General features: G+C 52.0%; 6 protein-coding genes across 6 annotated transcripts; 3 read left to right on the forward strand and 3 right to left on the reverse strand.

The window, feature by feature from the left end:
* Positions 1-703: 703 nt before the first annotated feature.
* On the forward strand, positions 704-3,423 carry MAA_04557 (Peptidase S8/S53, subtilisin/kexin/sedolisin; the record flags this gene model as incomplete). Its single annotated transcript, XM_007822653.2, has 10 exons — positions 704-859; positions 918-1,259; positions 1,313-1,376; positions 1,432-1,655; positions 1,705-1,773; positions 1,822-2,666; positions 2,722-2,831; positions 2,894-2,975; positions 3,031-3,118; positions 3,178-3,423. 10 exons carry the CDS (start codon positions 704-706, stop codon positions 3,421-3,423), a joined length of 2,226 nt encoding a protein of 741 aa, XP_007820844.2.
* A 521-nt stretch (positions 3,424-3,944) lies between these two features.
* Positions 3,945-5,819, reverse strand: MAA_04556 (Zinc/iron permease; the record flags this gene model as incomplete). The annotated part of the gene is made up of 6 exons (XM_007822652.1): positions 3,945-4,519; positions 4,603-4,855; positions 4,926-5,038; positions 5,101-5,222; positions 5,289-5,429; positions 5,665-5,819. 6 exons carry the CDS (start codon positions 5,817-5,819, stop codon positions 3,945-3,947), a joined length of 1,359 nt encoding a protein of 452 aa, XP_007820843.1.
* A 1,954-nt stretch (positions 5,820-7,773) lies between these two features.
* MAA_04555 (DNA mismatch repair protein MSH2) lies at positions 7,774-10,682 on the forward strand (the record flags this gene model as incomplete). Its single annotated transcript, XM_007822651.2, has 3 exons — positions 7,774-7,797; positions 7,885-8,016; positions 8,070-10,682. The coding sequence occupies 3 exons, from the start codon at positions 7,774-7,776 to the stop codon at positions 10,680-10,682; spliced, it is 2,769 nt and encodes a 922-aa protein (XP_007820842.2).
* A 594-nt stretch (positions 10,683-11,276) lies between these two features.
* MAA_04554 (NADH-ubiquinone oxidoreductase) lies at positions 11,277-12,164 on the reverse strand (the record flags this gene model as incomplete). The annotated part of the gene is made up of 4 exons (XM_007822650.1): positions 11,277-11,380; positions 11,453-11,641; positions 11,723-11,842; positions 11,954-12,164. The coding sequence occupies 4 exons, from the start codon at positions 12,162-12,164 to the stop codon at positions 11,277-11,279; spliced, it is 624 nt and encodes a 207-aa protein (XP_007820841.1).
* Positions 12,165-12,752: 588 nt separating this feature from the next.
* MAA_04553 (tRNA (guanine-N1-)-methyltransferase, eukaryotic) lies at positions 12,753-13,985 on the forward strand (the record flags this gene model as incomplete). Its single annotated transcript, XM_007822649.1, has 1 exon — positions 12,753-13,985. One exon carries the CDS (start codon positions 12,753-12,755, stop codon positions 13,983-13,985), a length of 1,233 nt encoding a protein of 410 aa, XP_007820840.1.
* Positions 13,986-14,196: 211 nt separating this feature from the next.
* On the reverse strand, positions 14,197-15,999 carry MAA_04552 (eukaryotic and archaeal DNA primase small subunit; the record flags this gene model as incomplete). Its single annotated transcript, XM_007822648.1, has 4 exons — positions 14,197-14,821; positions 14,894-15,340; positions 15,424-15,618; positions 15,725-15,999. The coding sequence occupies 4 exons, from the start codon at positions 15,997-15,999 to the stop codon at positions 14,197-14,199; spliced, it is 1,542 nt and encodes a 513-aa protein (XP_007820839.1).
* Positions 16,000-17,780: the final 1,781 nt, after the last annotated feature.

Below are 17,780 nucleotides of genomic sequence, written 5' to 3' on the forward strand. Positions count from 1 at the left end.
CTAGTCGTGGAAGAGGACCATCAAGTGTGGTTCATTTATTTGCCTGTTTCTTCTTTGAGACAGAAGACCTGTCGACCTCATTAGCCATTGTGCGGAACATATTTTTTCAATCGAAGCAACGCCCCTTCGGCTAATTGTCCCGTGTGTTTGTCTCGTTGAAAAGCGATGATTATCTGCCAAGGTGGCATCCCGTTTGCGTGGAGTCTTGCGACGAGGTCATGTCAAAACCATGTTGTCTTCTCAAGCTTGTCATGGCTCAGTCCGTCCTCGTCAATATCGCCAACAAATGTTGCATGTTTGCATCTTGGGTTGGTATCATCTCCCTGGGCACAGAGGCTTGTATGACCCGTTCCTTCCTCTTGTGATTTCTCTCCCCATATGAACCAATGGGAGAGCTAAATAGTAGCGACCTGGCGTGATCTAGCCGAAGCGGACAAGAGCCATGAAGCGAATTCAAACAAATCTTTCTAGGCAGTCGTGGCCGTGTATTAGATCATCACTCATCTTGCTGCTTCATTTGCAACCGCCATTGTTCCTTGAAGTCCCGCACAGATGAACGCCCAAAGCCTCGGCGACGAACTCTCAGTTAATAGGGTGCTAATTAGCTTCTTTCCAAGTTCATCCCTTGTTCAAACTAATCAGACTTGACAATACGAAGCTGTTTACCCGAGACATACCTCACGATCCCCCTCATCGAGCCAAAATGCTGGTTCCCTCTGTGCTTCATGTGCTAGCAGCGGGCATTCTATCTAATGCTGCAGCGGCTATCACCAACCTACTGGCCTGGTCACTGTCGACAAACTCGAATGGTGCACCGGGCAACGGGATAGTACAAAAGTACATCGTCGAAACTATCGGGGTATCCAATACAACTCTGCATTCTCCGTCGTCCTTCAGGTACTAACCTCATGTATCAGGGAGACTCCCCACAGTTCTTATCTCGACTTTTCGATAATCTACATGCAGGTGATCATAAGCAATTTGAGTGCGAAGACATTTTTACCGGAGCCACGGTTACCACATATGCTGAAAACATTGATCTCATCCAAGCCATTCCTGGTGTAGCCAATGTGTGGCCTGTCACAACGCTGTCAACCCCTCGCTCGCCAGATGTCACCAATGAAATCAACGAAAATAGACTAGTGAACTACTCAGTTCACCATTGGACCGGGGTAGACAAGCTTCACGAGGCTGGAATGAGAGGAAAAGGCGTCAAAGTCGCGGTTGTGGACACCGGAATCGACTATTCCCACCTGGCGGTTCGTGCCTGAGAATCAAGAATATGACTGTACTGGTCTACTGACTCCTATAGCTTGGCGGCTGTTTTGGCCCCGGATGCAAGGTAGCCGGAGGATATGATCTTGTAGGACCAGAATGTACTCTCATAGTCCCACCCTCGTCAATGCAGAGCCCTTGACTCAGCCTTTACAGGGAATTCTCGTTCTGAGCGGACTCGCCCTAAGAAGCCGGATAATAATCCCATGGACTATAAAGGGCATGGGACTCACGTCGCTGGAATAATAGCGGGTGAAAACGAATGGCTAGTTATAATTATAGCCAACTACCCCCCGGCGAATATTGCTGATAGTTTTCGAAACAGGTTTACTGGGGTGGCCCCTGGCGCAGAACTCTTGATATTCAAGGTCTTCTCAGATGTATGTCAGACATGTTCCCTAGAAAGCTTACAGCTTACAGGAACCACAGGCGCCTACCCCATCAGATACAACCGAAGACGTCCTTATACAAGCCTTCTGTGACGCATATACTGCCGGCGTATGTTATTCTTCTCCCTCCTTCAGGATTCAAATTGACTCGTGACAGGCCGATGTAATTACAGCCAGCGTCAACCGACCCGGCGGATTCATCGATAGTCCGTGGGCTTTGGTTGCCAGCCGAATTGTTGAACGCGGAGTATTTGTATCTATCGCAGCAGGAAATGAGGGAACAAGAGGGCCGTTTTATTCTGGAGTTGGATCGAACGGGCGCCACGTCGTCTCCGTGGCAGCCATTAATGCCACTGGCAATCCCCTACTATCAGACTCAGATTCACAGCATAGACCAATTGCCGCATACTTTACTTCTTGGGGGCCAACAAACGAACTCATCATGAAACCAGACATCGGGGCACCTGGGTACAATATTCTCAGTACTTATCTTGACCAAGGATTTGAGACCGACAGTGGATCGTCTATGGCGGCACCTTACATCGCTGGCATCGCAGCTTTATATATCGCACACCATGGCGGTAGAGAGCTCCATGGCCCAAGTTTTGCAAAAAGCCTGGCTCAAAGAATTGTTGCAAGTGGTCGAAATGTTGCTTGGAGTGCAGGCGAGGTTGTTCTCAACGAATCTGCGCCCCCTTTCCAGGTCGGGACGGGGCTAGTGGACGCCTGGAAGATATTGAATTATACCACGCAGGTTTCATTTGAACCCATCTCGCTTCTCGATACCGAGTTGTTCCAAGCTGAGTGGGATATTGAAATAACGAACAACGCAAACCAAACAGTTAAATACACGTTTGAACACGAGTCTCTCCCAGGAGTAGAAATATATGATGGAGTCAGCGATATTCGCCCTTTATCCCAACTACAGCCTCTCAGAATTGTGCCAGGCGTTTCTCTCCCTCCAGACACGACCCTTCACTCTGGTCAGGCCAAGACATTCAGGTAGGCAAGTCCTGTTAAAGACTAGTCAGGTGAGGCTGATTTTTCCTCCATGTAGAGTTAGATTTGAGCTGCCGACTGGGGCCGACGATGACATGCTTCCATTATACAGTGGCAAAATATGGATGAAAGGCAACAATGGCGAGCAGCTATGCATTCCGTACGGAGGTAACCACTAGATTTTATTGTATACACCTTCTAGAATCTAGGTAACTGATAACTTGTGGCAGGGGCTGCTTATGATACCGAGAAAGCATTTGACACGATGTTCGATGGCGCACCTATGATAGATGGTTGGCACGGCGGTGCTACGTTTGTGAACAATGATCGCCTTTACTGTCTGCATACACTAATGTCATCACTACAGGTGGTCTTTTGACCCTGCAAAAACGCCTAGCGACTTTGCAGATGTATCCAGTCGACTCAGCTACCCTTGTTTCCATCTCCGCTGGGATGTAAGTTAAATTTGAAACCTTATGCGTCTTATAGGTGGGCTGTACTAATCTTGGACCAGATTTTCGAAGCTGGTTGGACTGAATCACAATGGCGATACCCTCTCGAAATCGGAAAAAAACAATATATCGGGTCTGCTACTTCCGTGCGTGATTCAGACAAGTTCTTATGGTTCGATGCGTCAGATGTCGACATAAATGACACTGTTTCATTCCCCCTGACTCGAATACCTCGAGGATATCAGCGATATTGGTGGTTCGGAAAATTGTCAAACGGAACACAGATATCTCCAGGCAACTACACGTAAAAAAACAAGAATACTTTGTTCAGTCGTGTAAAGAAGATTTAGCTAACGATTTTTATTAGCATGCGCATTGCTGCTTTGCGGCCATACGGGAACCCGAAAATATCGGATCACTGGGATGTTGTAGACTTGGATAGACACACAATCCAAGTACTGCCACGAAATGCGACCAATTCTACTATTACTAAAATGATGAACAGAAACTAGTGCAGAGGAATAAACCGCAGAGAAACGACTTTCACAATGTTATAACAGATGTTATCCATCTGTCAAATGTACTCATGGAAAATAACTTCCTGTTGTTATAAGCTATAAGCTACTTTCTCTACTAGATGGCATGCCAGATAGCGAGCTTTTTCCTCCGTCATAAGGATAATACCAATTTTTAAGGTTGCAAACTTTAAGGTTGCAAACAATCTTTGCATGCTCGGGAAATCGAATGCGTTTTTTGGGGTGTTACTTTCGCCGATGATTTCGGTCGACATCATTTTAACAATAAGCCAGAAAAGAAAACTATGCGTAGTCTACGCCCACTTGCCCAGGAAGCTCATCAGCACCATACCAGCCACGAGACCAAATACACCAAGGCCGACGGTAAGCATATCTGCATCAGCCAACTCGGCTTTGTGACCATGAGAGCCGGTCATCCAGTCAGCTGCCCACATTTCCACAACGCCAGTCCAAACCAAGATGCCGGCCGAAAGGGCGTCCAGGGTGCCGATTGCAAGGAGGGTTGATCTGTCGTTGCCATTGAACTTTTGCAGGACACCAATGCCGATGGCCATGCCAATGGGCGTAACGAATGCGAAGAGGGAAGCAAGACCGAGTTTCTTCTTCATGGACAATGTAGGGCGCTCAAAAGTCGAGGAGGCGTCTGCTGTCTCCTCAGTCGGAGAATTAACTGACTTGTCCGTATCATTTTCGACGGCTCTGCCAGAGTGGTTGACGGCGGGAGGCAGGAGGTGGACATCGGTGGAACTTCCAATCGTGGCAATTCGGGTTCCGAGCGCCAGGCCTTCGAAGACTTGGTGGAAAAGAATGACAATGAACAAGGTAATGAAGAAGGAATCTCCAGCGACGACAAGAGTCAACCCGATAACTGATCAAGAGGTTAACAAGCCATAATACAAATATTTGTGCACGATGCCGGTAATAGGAATAGAGGGGGCAAAGGTTTCTCACGCAAAGAATGGAACAGGATTCCCGCCTCCATGACCAAGATGCTCACCACCTCGGTGGACAACAAGGCCTCTGCTTGTTTCTCTCTAGTCAACAAGGCAGTGGACCTGGTCTTGGCAAGGACGATCCGCTGACCAATGTATTCGACCAAGAAGGAGAGGAAAATGCCGGCCATGAGGATGGCGGCTGTGGTTCCTTCGTAGCCCAGTTCGCCGATGCACTTGTTGCCGAACATGAGGGAGGCGTGGGTGAAGAGCTGAGAAAGAAAAAAGTTAGGTTCTGCTCTCGGTGTTGTAGGAAGAGTTGGCTGGGGGAGGGGGGCTCACATGAACAAAGGCTGTTGAGATGATGATGCCGGTACCGAATTGTTTGAGCAGCGTAAAGATTGTGGAGAGTCTCCTGGGTAGGACTTTGTGTAGGAAGATGGGACCAAATACACCTGGTTTTTCGTTAGTGCATGTCGTGTATGTTTTGTCACCTGGGTGGAGTTTAGGAGCGTACCCAAGGCACTCGAGGCCATTATGACGAAGAGCAGGCCGACTCGCAGGCCAACGTTGTAATCCCTGGGAGTGGTATCGCATTTTGGCGCGGCGTTCTCACTTTCGTCGCCGCCTACGCAGTGTCTAATGAACAGTTAGCCGAGTTGAAGACGGGGTGGAGGTCTGAAAAGGGGCCGAGATGTGACGTACTCTACGCCGGCGTGGAAATGACAGTGCTGGTGGCCGCTGTCTTTGGAACCGGAGCCATGTTGGTCTCCTCCTTGATGGGTGTCGCCTCCGGCACCGGGGACGTTGACTTGGACATCGTCTCCGTTGGGGGCGATGCAGAACCTGTCAATGCTGTCAGCATACACAGAGAAATACAGCTGCTAAGAGGATAGAATCAAAAATACGTTTCAGCGCCATGGCTGTGACATCCTGTAAATTGGGCAGGAATGTCTGTGGTCTGGGTGGGCGTGGTGTGGACGAGATATTCGGTTGCTCCCGCCAGACAGAATCTACAACATGATACTTGTGAGTTGAATGCGCTTCCATGACGGACCAGGTTCCTCCAGGGCGTACGTACACTTGGGATCCGTGAAGATGGCAGTCGGTAACAGCGGTAATCTGTGGTGCCGCCGCACTTGTAGGAGACGGCGCAGCGGTCTGTCGTGGATAGATGTTGTTTGCGGTTGCGGCGCCCAAGAGGGCCAGTCGGGCCAGTGAGGAGGATACGTGCATGATTGAAATATTTTATGATTGTCGAGGTGATTAGATTGTGCAAAGAAAGAGGAAAGAGGAAAGAGCGCGGCGAGTTGTCGTCGAAATCCGTGACTGTTGTTTGCAGAGAGGCAAGGCAGGCTGCTTCTTTAAGTAGTCGAAGGCACGTACTCCGTACGGTTGGTTGGTTGGTGTTGCTGCAACTCGACAAGATTTAAGCTTGCAACTTAAGCTTCATTAGCCACGCCAAACGTTGGCAGATTTCGGAGCCGGTGTATGTATGGGTGATGCTAGGGCCGGATAGCCAGAAGCCGTGGACGACTTGGGGCATTTAAGCTTGGGCTATACAGTTATAATAAAGTATCGATGAACCGCGAGGCCAATCCACAAAAGTCACTTGGTGGCCGAACTTGAAGGGGGAAAAGATTGATTCAGCTACAGTAATACCCACCCCACGCATGCCCTTGTGCCTCCATCTCGATGCACAGCCCATGTTGTCGAGCAGCACTAGGGAAAAAAAATTCGGCCTTGGCTCTGACGCTTTGGGCGGCTGGGATCAGCTTGACGACGATGGTGAACCTTGATGGATACAATGGTTGGCGGAGGGGCGGCAGCACCTTGATGGTATGGACGATCCTTGTTGCCAAGACCAGCTACCTCGCGGTTTACATGCGCTGTTATTGCATTCTGACCTCGACATTGGTCATAGTAATCAAGGTTGCCTTTACGTTCGTTGGTGATGAAAGCCCTCGGGTTTGATGCCGGCGCGGAGGCGTCCAGAAGGGGCAACGCCATTTTCATTATGACAGAAGGCCGATCTGCCAAGACTATATTAACCATAAAGTTGTCCGCCCAGGTGTCCCATGTGTCGTGCCAGGAGCGTGACCTTGCGATAGGATGGGTCTTGACTCTTGGGTGCGAAGTGTATGTAGTATGTATGTATGTACGCATGTATGCACATAGGTAGTACTCCGTAGCCGAGCGGCAACTGACGGGAATAAGCCCCTTGTTGTGGCCTGCCTGGATTTGTCCGAATAGTGGCCAATTCTATAGACGATTCGGCCATCCAGAGTCCTTGGCGCGTTTGCAGTCTGCAATATAGTCACGGAGCCTTGTTCATCATGTGTGTAAGCACACCGCTGTGCACCCGAGCTGAGATGAACCGTCCACTAGCACACAGGTTGCAGGTATTTGGCAACAAAAGTGCTTTCCATAGCGTGACATTGTGTGCACAAGGGTTACCCATCATCATCCCGAGGCGTAAAACATTGCATGGGGTGTCATCTCATGCAGGAATTGACGGGATGGACAAGGGCAGGCCGTCATCAGCCACGGCCATGGTCCGGCCGGTCTATCAGACCATGACTACGCTTGGAATCGGTTAGTTAGCCTCCTCGTAAATTCAGTATAGGTGTCGTTTAAAGTTCTGGACCTTCACCTGCTGCTCTCTCGCTGATACTGCATCGGTGTTCGTCGCTCGTGAGGCCAAAGTACCAGTTGACTTCTTCTGTGGAGTGTGGAGTGGCGGTTTTGGGTGCGGTGTGCATCAAAGACATCGATAAGTGCAATCCTGAGTACAATATGCTGGAGGAGGCATAGGGTTCGCGAGGCCTCCGTATTTACAAGTTTTTTGCAGACAATGCAATTCTGCGGAGAGTCCTTGGTGCTGGTAGTTAAGGAGTGCATGTAGATGCTTTCCGTCCCTGAGTTGGCCTGCTGGCCACACGACATGGTGGTGGTCAGCCACCGTCAGCCACGGTTAGCCACCGGTTGCAAGAGCTCCCAACCCCAACCAGCAACTTCAATGTTGGGAAATTAGCGGGTCGCGCTGGCACAGACACTTTAATTGAAATCCCCCAAAAACGCGTCTCCCAAGCTCAGTGGGATTGGCGACGCGACTTGACTTTCACAACTCCGTCATTGCCCGTCCTTTGGTTCAAGGTGTGTGAGGTCCAACGAGGAAGAATTCTGCACTATGGCTTCAAGACCCGAATTAAAGGTGAGCACCTGCAAAAAAACGACGACTTCTGTGTTGACTTTCTTTGTATTTATTCGCTGACTCGCGACTCGACTCGACTCGACTTAGCTCGACGACGAGGGCGGCTTCATTCGTTTCTACAAGTCACTTCCCGATGTAGGGGAGGACACTATCAGAATATTTGACCGGGGCGACTGGTATACTGCGCATGGTGACAATGCCTCGTTCATCGCGAAGACGGTAATTCTCTGCGTTCGACTCTCCTCAGCCACTGGTGTGCTAATGTCAGCCAGGTTTACAAAACGACATCCGTTCTCCGCCAACTCGGCCGAAACGACCACACCGGGCTCCCATCCGTAACAATGACCGTTACCGTGTTTCGTCAGTTTCTCAGAGAAGCTTTGTTCAAGCTGGGCAAGCGCATTGAAATCTGGGAGAGCCCGAGTGGCCGGATGAACTGGAAATGCGTCAAACAGGCTTCCCCCGGCAATCTGCAAGACATCGAGGATGACCTTGGCGGTCAAATCGAATCGGCGCCCATGATCATAGCAGTCAAGATTTCAGCGAAAGCTTCCGAGGCAAGGAATGTCGGCGTGTGTTTTGCAGATGCCAGTGTGAGAGAACTTGGCGTCAGCGAGTTCCTAGACAACGATCTCTACTCCAACTTTGAGTCCTTACTCATCCAACTGGGCGTTCGGGAATGTGTCATCCAGCTCGATAAAGGCGACAAGGATAAGGACCCCGAATTAGCTAAACTCAAACAAATCATTGACAACTGCGGAGTCGCTATTGCAGAACGTCCTGCGGGGGATTTTGGTACACGAGATATCGAGCAGGACCTCGCTCGTTTGCTGAAGGACGATAAGTCGGTGAATCTCCTCCCCCAGACTGATCTGAAGCTTGCAATGGGGTCCGCTGCCTCATTAATAAAATATCTCGGAGTTCTGCAAGACCCTTCAAACTTTGGGCAGTATCACCTCTATCAGCACGACCTCGCACAGTTCATGAAGCTGGATGCAGCGGCTTTGAAAGCCCTTAATTTGATGCCTGGTCCACGGGACGGGTCAAAGACTATGAGCATTTACGGCGTCCTCAATCATTGCAAGACGCCAGTGGGTAGCCGCTTGCTCGCTCAATGGTTGAAGCAGCCCCTGATGGACAAGGACGAGATTGAGAAGCGCCAACAGCTAGTGGAGGCATTCTTCAATGACACTGAGCTGAGACAAACGATGCAGGAAGAACATCTTCGCTCCGTGCCGGACCTCTATCGCCTATCAAAGAGGTTTCAGCGAGGCAAGGCAAACTTGGAAGATGTCGTTCGTGCGTACCAGGTTGTGATTCGACTTCCTGGATTCATTGGCACTTTTGAAGGGGTCATGGATGAGGCTTATCGAGATCCTCTTGATATAGCGTACACGACCAAGTTGCGCGAGCTTTCTGATAATCTCGGCAAATTGCAAGACATGGTGGAACAGACAGTTGATCTGGATGCCCTCGACAGGCATGAATACATTATCAAATCCGAGTACGATCAGGGCCTGCAAACTATTCGCAAGAAGCTCGATCAGCTCGACCGTGACATTCGAGCAGAATTTCATGAGGCTGCGCGGGACCTAGGTCAGGAAGCAGACAAGAAGATATTCCTAGAGACTAGCCACAAGGTACATGGAGTTTGCATGCGATTGACCAGGCAAGAAGCCGGCTGTATTCGAAACAAGTCAAGTTATCAAGAATGCTCTACACAAAAGAACGGCGTCTACTTCACCACAAAAAAGATGCAGTCTTACCGACGGGAGTACGATCAGCTATCTCAGAATTACAACAGAACCCAGAGCAGTCTGGTCAACGAGGTTGTCAATGTTGCATCGTCATACTGCCCCGTTCTCGAGCGCCTTGCCGGAGTCCTGGCTCACCTTGATGTGATTGTTTCGCTCGCCCATTGCTCCGTCCATGCCCCAGAGGCATATGTCCGGCCCAAGATTCACACCCGAGGTGAAGGCCAAACCCGGTTAATCGGTGCCCGCCATCCCTGCATGGAGCTGCAGGATGATGTACAATTCATCACCAACGACCTCGAGTTTACCAGAGACAAGTCGTCCTTCTTGATCATCACTGGCCCCAACATGGGCGGCAAATCTACCTACATCCGCCAGGCTGGTGTCATTGCGCTCATGGCCCAGATTGGCTGCTTTGTACCTTGCGCCGAGGCAGAGCTCACCATCTTTGATTCCATTCTTGCTCGCGTTGGCGCCAGTGACTCACAGCTAAAGGGTGTCTCTACATTCATGGCCGAGATGCTAGAAACGGCAAATATTCTAAAATCCGCCACAAAGGAGTCCTTGATCATTATTGATGAGCTTGGACGAGGCACATCGACATACGACGGCTTTGGGCTGGCGTGGGCCATTTCAGAACACATTGTCAAGGAAATCGGCTGCTTTGCCATGTTTGCAACTCACTTCCATGAACTGACGGCCCTGGCAGATCAATATCCCCAGGTGCGCAACCTCCACGTCACAGCACACATCAGCGGCACAGGCAAGGACAATAGCAAGCGCGAAGTCACGCTGTTGTACAAGGTAGAGCCCGGTATCTGCGACCAGAGTTTCGGTATTCACGTCGCGGAGTTGGTTCGCTTTCCGGACAAGGTGGTCCGCATGGCGAAGCGTAAGGCCGATGAGCTGGAAGACTTTACAACAAAGCATGAGGACAATGCACTGGCTTACAGCAAGGAAGATGTTGAAGAGGGCAGCGCAATGCTCAAGCAGCTATTGATACAGTGGAAGGAGCAGGTCGGCAAGGGAGAGATGAGCCAGGAAGAGAAGGTCTCCAAGCTGAAGGAGCTTGTGGCTGCTGATTCGAAGCTACTGGCGAACCCGTTCTTTCAATCCGTTAAGGCTCTGTAATCAAAGGTCTGAGTGTGAGTGTGAGTGGCACGGGTAATGCTCCAGGCGAGATAGGTTTTGGGCTTGTACAATATTCGGTTTCGTTGGTCGAGGCGTTGGTAGTTTGGGGGGTTTATATTTGGGCATGTAGAAGGATGGGTACACAGTAAACAAAATAAATTGATATATTACGGGCACGCTTCTGTGTTGTGACTTGTGTCAACTGCCCCCCGGCTCTAGTGTTCAGCCGGATGCTGGTTCTCTAGACATGTGTGCACGGATCAGAAACGGTAACACGTCTGGCTGGGTATTGCCATGCCGAGGAGTATAAACAGCAAACTAAGCCATGGTCATCTTTGGAAGAGGCAAGCACCGCACCCCAATGCCGTGTCGTCTTCTTCCGCAATAAATACCATTACTACAGGTTATCTTAATTCAAACCCAACGACAGCACCACAGTCACATCGTATTAGGGAAGCTCATTTTGACGTGCTTGACACAAAACAAAGAAACTCCATTTCTCTAGTAATGACATCTCTTCCCCCCGCCCCCGGAAGAGGTATATACATTTTCTCTGACGGGCGCGTGTTTCCTTCTCAGCTATACATGTCTTCTTTATTGGCTGCCCTCCACGGTAGCCTTGACGGGGTTGATCTCGAATCCGTACGTCTCCTTGATGCGCTCGCGTCTCCGCTCCTCATATCCAGGAGGCTGAATGCCTATTGCGGTCATGATTAGCAGGCCATAGAACAAAAAAAAAACTTGAAAGGGCTACCCAAGTCGGCGCGTACCTCGTCCCTCGCCAATCTCGGCAACAGTCTGCTCCACGGGTAGCCTGGTCGTCCTTCTGATCCTCTCCTTGCGCTCGAACTCGTCAGACTCCTTTTTGAAAGAGTCAATGCGGCCACCGAGGAAGTACAGTGCGCCTTGGATGGCGCCCACGGCACTGCCTAGACCCACGACGACGGGCATTCGCCGAGCTGTATTGTTTTCAACCCACGGCTTGGTTAGATGACTTGTCATTCGCGGTGTGCGTGTCTATTGTAGATGTTTCGACGTACAGGGAAGGCCCAAGACACCACCACACATGAAACCGCCAAAGGCGGCGGACCATGCGTCCTCCTTTTCGCGCAGGTTCATCATGGTTCTGGAGAAGAAAGCGTATGCGGCGGGGCCGGCAGCTGCAACACACAAACAACCAACCCGTTAGTCTCGCGAATTTTGAGAGCTCGCCGCATTGCCAGTTGCCAATTGCAGTGACAGGCTGGCCGGTCAGCGGGGGCAATTCATACCGCAGATTCCGATAATGGGGGCGCCGCGGGTAAATACTCCCAGGGCGCCGACGTTGCGCTTCGACATGGCGTTGCGAATGGCCGCGAGGAAGAAGCCGCCTCCCAGACCGACCACGGCGGTCTTGGCCGTCTCGTCGAGGACATCGTGAGGAGCGTAGGGCTTGTCAGACTCCAGCGGAGCCTGGTGGCTCGGGCTCGAGTGGTGATCCATGGCGCCGGGCTGCGATGGTTTGATGAGGAGCTGTTTGAAAGCTGGTTGTACGCAGGCTGGTCAAGACGGGATCTGGGGTGAAGGCGATGGCTTCACGTGATTTGTGAGCAATTGAACGATGCAGATTGGCTGGGTCGGAGCTTGGGTGCCAGAGTCCCCGCTTTTAGCTGGGATGGTTAGGACTGGTCAAGCTGAGGCTCACTAACAATTTACTCTTCCTGTGCTCACACGACAAGTGAGTGAGTGAGTGAGTGAGTGAGCTCAGCACGCGATTGGGCTCAACACAGGCAAAATTCATATTTTGAGGCAGGCTTTTCTTGTAAGTTGCCATATGAATTTCTTGTTACAGGCCCGTCATTCATGTCGATCCTGTTGATCAATCCCGGAGCAAGCTTCTGCGTGAAGCAGCAAAATTTTTCTTTTGGGCCATTCCATATAAGTCACAACTCATCGACGAGTGAACATACCTTAAGAGTCCACTATTAAACATTCGCATAGCCCAGAAACTACATCCAGCAGAAACCCGTAAGTTCACCAGATATTAACAGAGGCATTCTATCAAAAGAAGAAGAAAAAAAAAGACATCAAATGGAGATTGCCGAAGCCAGTACTACCAGCGGCCAGACGGCGCAAGCCGACCAGCAACAACCCCAAGAAACCACCACCGCGACACCAGCAGCAGCCCAAACAAGCACAGCCGGAGCAGAAAATGCAGAGCCAGCGGCGCCCATGTCCAAAAACGCGCTCAAGCGCCTCCGCCGCGCGCAAGAGTGGGAGGACGGGCGGGAGGACCGCAAGCGACGCCGGCGAGAGAAGCGCGTGGCCAGCAAGGCCCGGCGCCGCGAGGAGCGAGCAGAGCTGCTGGCCCAGGGAGCCGACCCTGCCGTGCTGTTTGCCAAGCGCGCGCCGGCGCGGCTCGTCCCCGTCTCGCTCATCCTGGACTGCGACTTCGAGGCCTACATGACGGACAAGGAGCGCGTCTCGCTGTCGAGCCAGGTGACGCGGTGCTACTCGGAGAACCGCAACTTCAAGTACAAGGCGCACCTCTGGATCAGCGGGTGGCGGGGCAAGCTGAGGGAGCGCTTCGAGACGGCCATGGAGAACCAGCACGCCCACTGGAAGGGCGTCAGCCTGGAGGAGGGCGACTTCTTGGCCGCGGCGGCGCGGGCGCGGGAGGGCATGAGGTCCGCCGAGGGCGGCGAGATGGCAGACTCTCTGCAGAGGAGTGCCGACGCGGCGGCGGCCAACAGGTGGGAAAAGGACGAGAGGGAGCCGTTCCCCCTGCCCGGGCCGGTGCCCGAGCTCGACGCCGAGCACGCCGACGTGGTCTATCTGACGTCCGAGTCGCCCTACACGCTGGAGAGGCTGGAGCCAAACACGAGCTATGTCATCGGCGGGCTGGTGGACAAGAACCGCGAAAAGGGGCTGTGTTACAGACGAGCCGTGGAAAGGGGCATTCGCACGGCGAGGCTGCCGATAGGGCAGTACATGAAGCTGCGGACGCGGCAGATTCTCGCCACGAACCACGTCGTGGAGATTATGTTGCGGTGGCTCGAGTGCGAGGACTGGGCCGAGGCGTTTATGCGTGTCATTCCGAAAAGAAAAGGTTTTGAGATGATTGCAGACGGGGATGAGGATAAGACGGGCAATGGCGGTGAAGACGGGGATCAAGGAGATCAGGGGGAGGACGGAGAGGAGAACAAAGAGGGTGGAGAGAAGAACGGAGAGGAGGACAAAGAGGACGGAAAAAAGAGCGGAGAGGATAAAGACAAGAACGGAGAGGACGAGACCGAGGGCAGCAATAGTCAAGACCCAAAGTAGAGCTGGGAACGACACAAAAAGGTCCAGGTATATACGTGTTATTTATTGGACTCGTGGTTACGCCAGCCAATTTTCAGACATGTTCATTATAGTTATATCCCAAAACAAAAGGCCAATGGATAAATACCTTTACTGAAATGCATCATGCATGACCCTCGTGGAAGGCTTCATTTCATGTCCGACAACGCATGCTTCATCTATTTGTTCAACGTTAGAAATCCATCACGTCCTCCCGCTCCCTCTTTGTCCGCACATCTCTTTCGTCCTTCATGATTCCGTTGACAAATGTCCGGAAATATTCGACATATGGTTTGAGGCTCGTCTTTTCCCAATCCGAGATACCTTTGCCATTGTCGTCCTGGCTCGCGGCGCCGTCGTCTCCTTTCCAAGAATCAATCTCCCCTAGAAGTTCCTGGACGGTAGGAACTGCCAAGGGGTCGAAATCCTCGAGTTCTCTCGTGTCAATTGGCACACAGACACGGCCGGTGCCGGGATGCACTACGAAGGGACTCTTGAGCAAATGGTTGAGTTTCTTGCTAACTTCGATATCGAGTCGTGGGTAGGTATATTCAAGGACAATATCTTGCTTGGCTTCAAGGAGCGCCCGTGCATCCAGGTTCTTGCTGGCGCCAGTCTTGGCCAGAGCGTCAATGTCAGCCCATTTGGATACTGAAGCTCTTCCAGGTGCGGCATCCCATTTACGACGTAGGGATTCGTTCAGGTTGCGATCGGGAAGTAACTGCAAGAGTTTCTCATATCGTTCCTCCGTGCCCCAGGGGTCTTGTACTTCCAGAACGTCTTCCTGGAAGTGGGTCTTGAGAATCTCAAGACTTCGACTGCGGCCTTTGTTAGTATTCGTCCAACAACAACAACAACAACAACAACCCCGTTTCAAAGTGCAAACTTACGCCAAGTGAGGGTGCAATGGCCTCCGGACGTTGACCTTCTTGCCACTTTGCGCTCCTCCCTTGACAACCTCAAGATAGCCGGCAATGGCCTTCCTCTTCTGATCGTCTAGACTGCGAACTTTCTTATCGCATACCCAAGCGTGGGCACCACGTCGACCTGAGTACACCCACATGATGTGCTTGAAGCCAAAGTCTTCACGCAGCGCAACATCGACAACCTTGATAGCCATGGTCATGAACTTCCAGCACTTGTTACAAATGTTGGCCTTGTCGCAGCAGGTTCGGATATCGTCATAGTCCGTCAAATCGATATCGAAGCAGAGTTCCTTGGCGAGTGGTTTGAAAGCAGATGAGTTGCGGAGCATCTTGCGGTCTCGCGGATTTGTAGAGTACACGGGGCCGATTTCGAAACGTGAGGGCATGAGACGGAGGACGTCTTTGCGGAGGCTTCAAGAAGAATCATGTTAGTACCGCAACAGGCAAGCAGGGAAGGGCGGGGTGTTGATGCCAAAGAGCGGTGCTGTACGCACAGGTCAGCTGTTGCAAACGACTGATATCGCAGGTACGCATCATTTTGGAGAGTGAAGGCGAACTCTCGATTTCCAAAGTCGTTGGTGGGAGTTGGGCTATGATTCAGCCACTGGAAGAGCTGGCGCCACGGAAACAGACGTTGGTAGAAACTCCTCATAACCTCGGGATCGGATGCTTTTAACGCACCAATGTCACTGTATAGGGCTGGTCAATACTTTTTGTGCTCGCCAGTCATCACCCAGCGAGGTCTCAATTCAATGACTCAGGGGTAACACATCGAAAAAGAGCCTCGCAACTTACGTTGGCGATGGTATCCTTGCTGGTGGGCTGGAGGGCGGTTGCTTAACTGGCGCAGAACTAGGAAACTCTTCGTCGTCCGATTCGTCGGTATCAACCATATCGGTAAGCTTGATGTCGTTCTTGACAAGAGCGACATCATCTGCATCATGGTCCATGTCAACGTCGTCGCCGTCACTGGCGGCCGGGCCCATGCGGCTAGCAACGCCAGAGTCGTCCATGGGTTCGTCCTTGACGGCACCTGGAGACGACTTTGCGCCCGTGATTGAATGTGGCATTCCAGGTTCAAACTGAGTGCCGGGATGGTCTGCGGATGGCAAAGTCGATCGAATGTTGGTTCGGTGAAGCGCAAGACACTGGAGGGTACTCGGTATCGGTTGTGAGGTTTAGCAGAAAGCGCGTCAGACGCGTAAATGGGCGCGTAAATGGATGTAGGCCGTCATGGCTTCACTAGTATGTAGTACGTACCAGCCACAGCCACAACCACAACCACTCGCCACGAGTATCAGCCACAGACATGGACATAATAGCCACTGCCAGCGCTGTCGAGTAGCTGCCAATGTGCAAACATTGAATCTCTCAAAATACGCCGTCCTCGAGCACAAGTCTGCTCCTCGCCGCAAGCACCTGGTCGCACTGGCCGACACAGCCAGTTTGCCTTTGAACTCTGTGATTCTGTCAAATTAGGCACTCTGCGCTTTCGCGCGTTGCACAGAGCGCACAAGTGTGACGTGCACGTTCAATATGTTGCCACGGTCCCACGGTCCCACAAACAGCCCCGGTCGTATTTCGGGGTCGCATCTCCTAGTTCAACGCTCAAGGGCGGCCTCTTGGCGAATTCGAGACCTGTCAAAGCTGGAGAAGATGCACGTCATCACACGGTCTAGAATACCGTCTGGTTCGTAATACCATCACAACAGCTCGCCTTTTGACACGGCCATCAAGATGCTGGGTGAGACCAGTCGCGCGCCTGACAGGCTGGGACGCGGCCCGTCTCATCTTTTTTTTTTTCTTTTTTCTTCTTTTTTTTTTCTTCAGAAATTTGGAAAATGGACTTGTTTTGCCAAAGAGGCAAACTTCACCACCAGCGGGGGGCCAGACAAGATGGGACGTCGAGTGTCCGGGACTTGTCCGTGTGCCCCCTCCAAAATTTCCAGAAAATGAGACCCTGCACGACCATGGAACCAATTCTTCCTGTAAAGGCCCGCTTCTCGTTGCCGTCAAAACGCATCTGGACGGATCCCTCGTCGCCCTCTCCAGCCGCAGTCGTCACCGTTCGTACATGTAGCATCCGTGCCATCTGATAAACACGTCAATTGGCAGCGGGCATCCCCGCGGAGCTGTCCGTGGACGGGGACGGCCAGGCCATGGCGAGACTGCATCGATTTTTCCTGCACGGCTTGCGTCCCTGGCTTGTCGAGCACAACAGAGTATTGGGGCCTAGAATCTCCCCTTGGACCCCCAGCAACTCCGAGGCGTCGAGCAAGCAGCCGGTTTCCTTGGCTACTCGACACGAATATGTGGCCAGCCCGTTCCTGTCCGTTTCACCTCGAGTGCCATCAATCCCATCCCAACCATTCTTGCCCCTGCCACGCCGCACTCGGGCACTCGGTACTCGGTACTCGGCCCCCGTTGCGCCGCTGCCCGACGACCCAGGTACGCGGTACCCCGTGCCTGGTTTTCCCAAAGGGGTCAATCTGCCTGGTGGGCGAAGAAAAAAAGGGGATCGGCGTCATACTACTCCGTACTGCATCGTCAACAAGGCTGCCCTCCTCAAAAATTCCAGAACCCCCCAGCGGCCCGAACCACCCCTTCTTCTCGGCCGGCAAAAAAAAAAAAAGGTCTGTGCCCACCCTCCCTTTGCAAAGCAAACAACCCCCATCGTGTTTGCTGTCATGAGTCTGGTCGCCCAACCCGCTTCGCCGTGGCTCCGAGGCTCCGACGAGACCCCGCCTACGCGCCGGTCCAGACCGTGATGGACCATCAGCCCGGAGCCGGGATCCCGGACCAGGAGATTGGCGCCACACTCTGGAGCTGGTCGCTATTATTATATCAGCCT

This window comes from Metarhizium robertsii (assembly GCF_000187425.2).
Source record: "Metarhizium robertsii ARSEF 23 chromosome Unknown MAA_Scf_1, whole genome shotgun sequence".
NCBI lineage: Eukaryota > Fungi > Ascomycota > Sordariomycetes > Hypocreales > Clavicipitaceae > Metarhizium > Metarhizium robertsii.